The sequence below is a fragment of the Passer montanus genome, unplaced genomic scaffold (assembly GCF_014805655.1).
Source record: "Passer montanus isolate IOZ18808 unplaced genomic scaffold, ASM1480565v1 scaffold73, whole genome shotgun sequence".
Classification (NCBI taxonomy): Eukaryota; Metazoa; Chordata; class Aves; order Passeriformes; family Passeridae; genus Passer; species Passer montanus.
The window spans coordinates 235,774-245,407 of record NW_024372481.1 but is presented as its reverse complement, the minus strand read 5'-3'; the positions used below and the strand labels follow the sequence as shown (position 1 = coordinate 245,407).

Below are 9,634 nucleotides of genomic sequence, written 5' to 3'. Positions count from 1 at the left end.
TCCATGTGACAGAACTCCCTGTTTCTCCTGGACTGGGCATTATTCAGGTTAAAAGCATCACCTGGGGATGGCAGGTGAGGATGGACTGGCTGCACAGAGACTCAGATGGCCTCAGGGCTGTGCTCCAGGGGGATTTTCCTTTTTCAAGATGTTCTGGGAAGAAGCAGCCGTGCCTGCAGCCCCCGGGGCTCACGGACACTCTTTGGGCTGGGTATTTTACTGCGAACCACGAGGGCTTTTAATTCCACAGGAAACCTTTTGAAGTACAAGTGAGTCTTTGCAAATGAATATCTTTGACTTTCGGGGGGGATTCTGTTTGGGGTGGGGAGGGCTGGGGTTGCTTTCCTACGTGTTTAATATTCCGGGCTTGGTCCCTGTGGCCCAGCACATCCCAGAGGGATGCAGCCACTCAGGCCTTGCCCCCATGTACAGTTCTCACTGGGGTTTGTTCCCATGCCTTGGGCCCTTCTCTTCCTGTTTTTCGTGATTTCTCCTACCAGCCTTCCTTTCCTCCTCTTTTCCCCTTGTTTCTTTTCCTTGTAGCTTGGAAATTCAGCACATGGTTGGCTTTCACTAACCCTCACCTGGTGATCTGTTGTACAGGACTTTGGGAATCTCAGATTTGGGGAGGGAAAAGGTCAAAAAATTAAAAAAAATAAAAAGAAATAAATTACTTTGACATGGGTTTTGAGGTTTTTGTTTGATTTTTTTTTTTTTTTTGCCCCTGCATCTGCAAATTTAGGGTGATGTTTGCAAAGCACTCGGGAGCTCCCTGCTGCCGAGGGAGGGTTGCAGCAGCACTTGGGGTGCACAGAGAAGTTTGGGGGATGCTAAAGAGCCTTTGGGCTTGAGTGTCTTGAGTGTCTGGGGGTCACACCAGTAAAAACACACAGCAATAACCCCTTGGGAGCTCAGAAAGGCCCTTTTCTTACTGGCACCATGTGAAATCTCTCTGTTCCCAACCCCCTGAGGAGATTCAGGGCTGCAGCTTCTAAAGCCACAAAAGGGCCCCCAAAAGTCCCAAAATCCCCCCACTGTTGGGACTTTTCCTTGCATCACTGCCCAAGGAGCTGTGAGTCTCCTGACTTAAAGCTGCTTTGCCTCCCCTGGGCACCAGCAAATCCCCAACCCCAACTCCAGTGCTCCCAGCACTCCGCTACAAACTGGAGAATAAAACAAAATACCACCATAAATATGACAACTTTATTAAAATATACATATGAGTACAAATTAATGATTATATGGATAAAGTTCACTGTCTGTAAACAAATATATTAAAAAAGAGCACGTCTTTTTTTGTGATATAAAGTGCAGTTATGTTTCCATATTATGTACAATATGTCAGCATCGGGGGGAAGGGGGTTTGTAAGGACTATGAAACTAACATTTGATTATAAGATAAAATTCTCTGAAAAAGTATACACCTACATATTACAAAAAAAAGGGCTGGAGTTCATTTAACAAACGAGGATCAGCTTCCCACCATGTTAATTCAGCTAACAAGAGCCTGCAGGCCTCGGGATAAATCAGGAGAGAGGAACCAAACTCATTTTGTGATGGGAAACTTGCACTTCTCAGAGTTCACACCTTCCCCTCGCCAACCCCAACCTTGCACCGAGGGAAGAAACAGGACAAGAGCTTGGGTGTAGCTGGATTTTGGGTGGGGAGGAATCAAATATACACGATTTCTGTACAGCTCTGACCCCGGGGGGCTCCCAACGTCCAGCGGCCAGGAGAGGAGTTCTGCTTCGGTGGGGACACCAAAACCAGGCCAAAAGCATCCTTGTCAGCAGCGTGGGCAGGTGGAAGGTGGAGCCCTGGCTGGGGCAGCCCTGCCCTAGGAGTGGGGGGCTCGGCAGGAGCGGCAGCAGGCTTTGCTGTAGTACCAGTGGCTGCACAGGTTCACCTTGATGGCCAAGGCACAGTTGGTTCCTGCCTGGTCCTGGCAGCTGTCGTCTGCAGGGAGAGAGAACACTCACACTTTCAGCAGGTTGAAAATGTGGCACAGGTTTGTTTGCTTTGGAAGCGGGTTAAATCCCTGACAGATACAGTTGCTTTTCCTCGGGTGCTGAAGTAATTTGGGGCTGGGGTGGCTGGTTTTTGCTTTAACCTTTGTTAAAGCACTTGGAGAGTAGGTGGTCAGGGTAGGATTTCTCCCTTAATTTATGTCTCTCCTGCTGTTCCCAGTCTGAACTAAAATGTTGCTGGAGTTTTATTTGTGCCAGTTTTAGTGCCAGTGTGTCCTAGCTGCTGGCAGGTGTGTGAGCAGGCACGTACCTGTCTCACAGGGTACCATGTCTCAAGGCATGGCACAGAAAAGGAAAAGAAAATTAATGATTGTGAGCTCATGAGGACATTTTCCCCCCTACACAGCTCTAAACACCACGGGATGAGCAATAACATCAGCCCAGCTGTGGCTGCCACCTCCCTGACACCCCCTGGAAAGCACCATGGAGCTTCTCCAGAAATATCACTGTCAACCTGGACAAAGGCACGAGCAGGCTGATCTGTTCCTTCACACCTGGCCAGGCTTGGGGAGTCTCACTTGGTCCCAGCCCTGAAGTTCAATATCCTTGCTGTAAATCAGAGCTGCCCAGGGACTGCTGGAGCCACCAAGGCACTGAGCTGTCCCCAAGTCAAGGGCTTCCCCTGGTAGGGATTCACAATTTCTATCCCAAAGAGGCTATTTGAGAAAGGGAATGGGAATCCAGCAGTGTCAAATCCAGAGTTAGGGGCAAGTGAGATGCTGGAGAAAGGGATGAGGCTGCTTTAGCACTCTCCGAACTCCTTCAGTGCAATATTTTGTTTCAAACCCATAGTATTCATACTTTTATATACATTTTTTAAATTAAAATCCATGGGGTGCATGAAACCAGGTTGCTCCCAGGGCAAGGTGGCCATGAGGCAACTCCCAAGCTCCATGGATCCCAAGGGAATGGGCAGCTGAGAGCACCCAGAGCTGAGCCAGGAGCTGGCCCCAAATCTGTCACCCATTTTCGTGCTTTTCTCCCACACTGTCCTCATTCCCAAATCCTATTAAAGCATTAGAACTGTGTGTTTGCTAAAGATCACAGGGACTCTGAGCCAGCAGACGAGTCAGATAACGAGATAGTTACAAATCCCACAGGACACCCAAGGACCAAAAATCATTAAAATAATGGCGCAGACAGAACTTCCTCAGCTCTAGCTGGAATCTTACAGAAGCAGCACCCAAATCAGCTCTCCAAAGGCCCCTTTTATCTTCAGGTCAGAACATGATTCTTCCTCTTAATTTATCTCCAGAAGGAGCCTGTGCATTACTTGGGCACAGAGGGAGATGTTCCTGGCATTCTCCCTGGGATGATTCTCCTAATGGGGCAGGGGAAGGTAAGATGCTGGCGGTGCTGCTGGAGGGATCCATGGGAAATCAAGGCTGTGGGGCTCACCTGGGGGCTCTGTGGGGCAGGGCTGCAGGTCACAGGTCTGTTTGCCCACCGGCTTGACCAGCGGGTCACAGCCCCGCACGATGTCCTTGCCCTGGTAGCACTTCACATCCCGCATCCTCACGCCGATCCCGCAGGTCTTTGTGCACTGGGGGACAGAGAGAGGGGGTGAGGCAAGACCCTGCCACCCCAGGGGACTGTTCTGAGCCACAGCCTGCCCACTGGAGATGTTAGGGCAGGAGGAGGGTGTCACATCCCAGTGCCACACCGCTGTCCCCTCGCGCTCTTTGCTGCCAGCACCATCAGCTTCTGCCCAGGGCTTGGTGGATGTGGTGCCATCCCCTGGCATCCTCCCTCCTGCTGCTGCCCTTCTCAAGGGACCACAAACAAGCTGGCCCAGTCCAGGTGATGCTCTGCTGGACATGGGTGGCCATGGAATGCCCAGAGCACCAGGAATGGGGTTGTGGGGGCTCTGTGCATCCATGGGGGGCTTGTGGAGCCACTGCTGGGCTCAGCACTCCCTGCCTGCTGCCCTTTGGATGCCTCGTGGAGCTGGGATTACAGCAGGGCTGCTTTGGCTAATTGCAGGGGTTGCAAGACTAAAAATGAGGCTCCTGGATTTGGATCAGGGAGGCTGCATCCAGGAGGACTTGCAGGAAGCCCTTGGCCACTGAACCCTGGCTGCCTTTTGGGTTGTGCAGAGTGATGGAGCACCCCCAAATTCTGTACCGCAGGGGCAGCCACCCTGTGGGCTCCAAGCACATCCCCAGCCACACTCCCAGGCAGCAGGGGAAAAAATAAAGAGAAAAAATAAAGCTACAGCTGGCCCCAAACAGCCCCTCTCAATCCTGCTCTCCCTGAGCAGAGACAGACCCAGCAGCAAAAACACCCAGGGTGTTCCCTCAGGGAGCACATCCTGCAGGGACTCACCCATTTCTGGGGGTTCTGCAGGCAGAGGGACCTTGGTGCAAAGGGATGGGGCAGCACAGCCCTGGGGCTCACCTCAGACCAGGGGGTGGTGTACCACTTGAAGCAGGGCCTCTCGAAGCACGTGCTCTCCTCCACGGGCTTCTTGGCCACGTCACAGTCAGAGGGGTTGCGGGTCTTGATCTTGCCATTGACAATCTCCAGGCAGAGCACGATCCTCTTCTTCACACCCCGGCCACACGTGGTGTTGCACTGCGGGGTCATGAGCAGGGACACCTGAGAGCTGCACACCCCATCCCAACCTCCCTGGGGCACCCCAAACACAGCACCCACCTGAGAGCTGCACACCCCATCCTGATCCCTCTAGGGCACCCCAAAGCACGGGAGCTGCACACCCCATCCTTACCCTTCTAGGGCACCCCAAAGCATAGGAGCCACCTGAGAACTGCAACCCCATCCTGAGCCCTTTATGAGATCCTAAAGCACAGGAGCCACCTGAGAGCTGTGACCCCATCCTGAGCCCTCTAGAGCACCCCAAAGCATAAGCTGTGACCCCATCCCAACCCCTCTGAGGGCACCCCAAAGCACAGGAGCTGTAACCCCATCCTGACCCCTCTAGGGCACCCCAAAGCACAGGAGCTTCACACCCCACCCTGACCCCTCTAGGGCACCCCAAAGCACGGGAGCTGCACTTACCCGCTCCCAGTCCTGTGCCAGCCAGTGCGAGGGGCAGTTCTTGTCCCCACAGGGGTGGATGGCCAGGGGCTTGGTGTCCAGGTTGCACTGGGACTCGGGCACCACGCGCCCGTCGCTGGTTTTGCAGTACACGTGCCGGATCATCCTGCCCTGCCCGCAGCCGCCGCTGCACTGCAACCACAGCGGGCACTCAGCGCCAGGGATCCACCCCTGAGCCACCCCACGGCAGGGACAGAGCCCCCGCAGGGCCCGGCTGCCTGCCCACACCCCCCTCCCCCAGATTTCACAGGGGTTTTTGGGGTTTAAAACACAGGGATGCTCAGCGGATCCTTCCTGCTGCCAGCAGAGATTCCACCATCATGGAATTCCACACTGGTTTGGGTTTGGGTTAAAAATCATCTTGTTCCAACCCCCTGCCACGAGCAAAGACACCTTCTGCTATCCCAGGTTTTTCCAAACCCTGTCCAGGGGCTTGGAAAAGGATGGGTTTATCCTTGGACACTTCCAGGGATGGGACACCCACAATTTCTCTGGGCAACGTGTGCCACAGCCCCAACACTCAGCATCTCTCAGGGCAGGCAAAAAAAGGGAATCACCACGAGCAGGGAACCCCAGAGTGGCTCCCAAAGTGGCCAAGGGCCAAGGAAGTGGCTGCAAAAATTCAGCCCCCAGTGCCCAGAGCAGCCGGTGCTCCCCGTGGTTCCGTGGTTGCTCTTGCAGAGGCTCTCGGTGTTTCCTAGCACTGCTGCTGCCATGGAAACTACTTATTTTTAGCTGATGTGAATGTATCAAAACCTGGGTAAAAATAGCTTGGGATGGAGGGGGTCTCTGGAGCAGAATTGTGCAGGGAAGGGAAAAAGCCGGGGGGGGAGAAAAAAAGAAAAGAGAGAGTGAAAGAGAATAGAAAATAAGGAGGAAAGAAAAATAGTGAAAGGGAGGAAAGGAGGAAAGAGAAAAGGTAAAGGGAAAAAAGGGAAAAAAGGGAAAAGAGAAAGGGGGAAATTGGAAAATTAAAAAAAAAGGGAAAAAAGTTAAAAGGTTCAATTTCTGGGCATGGAGCATCAGCATTGCCAAGGAATGCTGCGCAGCAGACAGACAAGAGGATTTTGACACCCACTAAGGCCCTCAGCCAGGTCTCTCAGGGTTTAACCCCTGCTGTACCACATCCCCCACAAGGCGGGAGGGAAGCAACAGGATCCACTGGGATGCTGGATCACCCCCAGTGCCCGAGCCGGGGTGGCTCAGGGTGACAGTGGTGACCCGAGGGAGCCAAAGCAGTGGAATTATTTGAGGCCAGGCTCTTTTCAGGTTTGTTGGGACCTGCCAGGACCAGCCCACCCCCAACACCCCCAGCAGCAGGGACACGCCAGGTGGCCACTGGGGCGGGCACGGCGGGGTCTCACCGGTCCCCAGTCGGACACTGTCCACTGCCGGTCACACGGTGGCCCCGTGCAGTTCTTCTCGGCCAGGGGCCGGGCGCTGGCATCGCAGAGCTTCTCCTCCTCCGAGCAGCGGATGTCCCTGGTCACCACGCTCCGCTCCCCGCAGCGCGCCGGGCACTGCCGGGAGGGGACAGCGACATCAGCCGCGGGTCGGGATTGGGGTTTCCCCCCTCATATTTGAACGTAAACGTCTAAAAGCACGCGCTGGAAATGAAGAAATTATTTGCCCCAAACCCCCTCCACAACTTCAGCTGCGTCCTGCCCAGGTGTGCCCTTCAACAGGTGATGCCAGAGGGGGGAAAAGGCTCCAGGAGCAGCTTTAGCTGTGCTGTGCTCACCAACAGGTGATGCCAAAGCAGGGAAGGGTTCCAGGAGATGCTTTAGCTGTGCTGTGCTCCCCAACAGGTGATGCCAGAGGGGGAAAAGGCTCCAGGAGCAGTTTTAGCCGTGCTCTGCTCCCCTACAGGTGATGCCAAAGCAGGGAAAGGCTCCAGGAGCAGATTTAGCTGTGCTGTGCTCCCCAGCAAGTGATGCCAGAGGGGGGAAAGGGCTCCAGGGGTGTCTGCTCAGAGCTGAGCAGCTTTAGCTGTCACTTGGAGAGGGGGTGAGATCTCCCTCGCCTCCTTCCCAGGAACAGCCAGCTCCTTTCCACCTCTTTGGAGAATGTTTTCCCCGCTCTGACTGCACAACTGAGATTTTTATGCTGCGGATAAATTTGGCACCGTGCAGCCCAGTGACATTATTTAGAACTGGATTTGAGTTACTACAGTCTCACATACACATTACATTTGCTCCATGCATAACGTAAAGCAGGGAAAAGTGTCAACAGCACAGGGCCCAGACGCACCGTGCCGAGATGTTAATCCTCAGAGCCCTGAAATGTGCTTTTTTTAATGCCTATTTCCCCAGCCAACTTGGCACCCCACCTCTGATGGGATCCAAAGGAGATTAGCTTTGCTGCTGGCTAAGAACAATCTACTCCAGCACTGTCTCAAGCAATCTGTCCCTGACAAATGCTGGAGGAGAATACACATTTCTGTAAAATAAACCCTCCAGTTTGCTATGCTGGACAAAATAATGCTCCAGCACGTGCTCAGGGAGCTCCTCTCTACCAGCTGGGAAAGTCAAAACATCCTGCACCACCAGGGAACGCACCAGCCCCTCTGTCAGCTCCAGGGAAATGATGCACACCAGCTTGCAGGGGAATGGAGATGTTTAGATTGTGACTAAGACGAGTTTTTGGGAGCTTCCCAGGAGGAAGAGTCATATTCCTCGTGATGCAAAGCATGGGGCAGGTTGGCACCCACGGACAGCTCGGCTCAGAGCTCATCTGCTCCTGCTTAGATGAGGTCTGTGCTTGATTTGGGAAGAGGCACCCCGAGGAAGCAGCACTGGTTTGGTTGTTTCCATGAGTTTGTGTTTGTAAGGGATGTGCTGGAGCACTGTCCGTGCTTGGGAAGGGATTCAGGGGCACAAACCCTCTCCACAGGTTTTCCCAAGGAAACCAGTGAGCTGGAACTCTCCCCAAACCTCCCAGAGGCTTTGGGGACTGGCTTAAGGCACAGCTAGGGAAAGGTTTCATTCTGCATGTGGTGCAGAGGGATTGGAGGGGAGGAAGGGATGTTTATAGGGATGTATTTCATGTAGGAGTCAGGATCACCTTCCCAGCACGTCGGGTTTGAGGAGGTTGCCAAGGAAATACTGATGGGGAGATCTGTGCCATGAGCTCCTGCCCTACCTGTGAGTGACCAATGGCCTCTCATCCTAAAGTGGAGCCAGGCCTTCATTTTAGGGGGAAAAATATTGATGCTCAAATTGTAGTGGGAAAAATATTGATGCTCATTGATCCACATCATTACTGCATGCAGTGTATCCTGAGAGGCGATGGCTGTGGATGCTACAGATGAGGATTGATGCCTCAGGTTTAGTTTAGTTTTTTTTTTTGGTTTTTTTTGTGATTCTGTGCTGCTTTGGTGTGCAGTTCTGAGCTTCACATTAGGGGATGCTGAGCTCTCTGCACAGAGTAGGGAGACAAAACAATTCCTTCTCAAGCTTCTCTAGCTTCTCTAGCTGGGGACCAAGGACAAATGATCCAAATCTCAGGCCCAAGAGCACAAACAACGTGGGCTGAAGAGAGAAAAACAAGAAGGATGGGACTTCATAACCTGAAGCTGTAACTGGACAATGAACTCCAATCTGCAAATGGAGCAGAACTGATCACAGGGAGAGACCCCGTGACTGGTTGAGCATTTTGTGACCATTTTGGTTCATCTTGGGGTAGCCCTGGCTGGGCTCTTGTGCTGCCCAAAGTGGATCCATTGAGGAGATCCTTTTAATAGATCCCTGCTTTTCTTTGATGTAGTTATGATATTTTATGAAAATCCTTTGATAGGATTTTTCTTCTATTCTAGCTGAGAAGCCTCAGAAAGGAAGTGTAAACAATTAATATCTGCTGCTGTGGAATGCAACAGGTGCATGTTAGCTGTTTTTAATTAATAGCCAATCACAGTCAGCTGGCTCAGACTCTGAGAGTCACGAGCCTTTGTTATTTATTCTATTCCTATTCTTTCTAGCCTTCTGATGAATTCTTTTTTCTCTATTCTTTTAGTATAGTTTTAGCATATCATTTTAATACAATATATATCATAACATAATAAATCATTCCTTCTGAAACATAGAGTCAAGATTCACGTCTCCTCACACAAAGCCTCAACCATATTTTAACTCCTGCTAGCTTTTCTTTCGGTCACATGGTGGCCTAAAAAAAGCATCAGGAACCACAAGGCATTAGGATAAAGGGAAGGGAATCCTGAGCCAGCAGGACTCACCTCAGACCACTCGGACATCTCCCACTGGGGCCCGCAGGCGGGGTTCTTGCAGACCTTGCGCTCGTCGGGCCGGGCGATGTCGGCCGACTCGCACAGGTCGCTGTAGACGGAGCTGTCGAAGCCGGGCGAGATCATCTTCCAGCAGCGCACGATGCGGAACTGGTAACCCTCGCCGCAGGTCCGCGAGCACTCGCTCCAGCTGCTCGTCTCCCACCTGCGGGGAAGAGCAAGGCCACCCCCGTGTCTTGCAACATATCCCTTCACAGAGAAAAGCAAGGCACGGCTCTTCCCAGGAATGTTTCTGGGATTGACGTTCTCT

At 52.6% G+C, this 9,634-nt stretch overlaps 1 protein-coding gene across 9 annotated transcripts in view; it reads right to left on the bottom strand.

The window, feature by feature from the left end:
- Positions 1-845: 845 nt before the first annotated feature.
- ADAMTSL2 (ADAMTS like 2) overlaps positions 846-9,634 on the bottom strand; it is a 29,335-nt gene continuing 20,546 nt past the window's right edge. For 8 of the 9 annotated variants that reach the window (XM_039730809.1, XM_039730810.1, XM_039730811.1 and 5 more), the window contains 6 exons: positions 9,316-9,529; positions 6,449-6,604; positions 5,046-5,216; positions 4,425-4,601; positions 3,426-3,570; positions 846-1,956 (listed from right to left, as the gene is read on the bottom strand). In XM_039730809.1, the coding sequence (XP_039586743.1) occupies positions 1,838-1,956; positions 3,426-3,570; positions 4,425-4,601; positions 5,046-5,216; positions 6,449-6,604; positions 9,316-9,529 (982 nt within the window). In that variant the 3' untranslated portion in view covers positions 846-1,837. The remainder of the gene's footprint in view (positions 1,957-3,425; positions 3,571-4,424; positions 4,602-5,045; positions 5,217-6,448; positions 6,605-9,315; positions 9,530-9,634) is intronic. The other variant, XR_005630012.1, reaches the window with a different exon arrangement.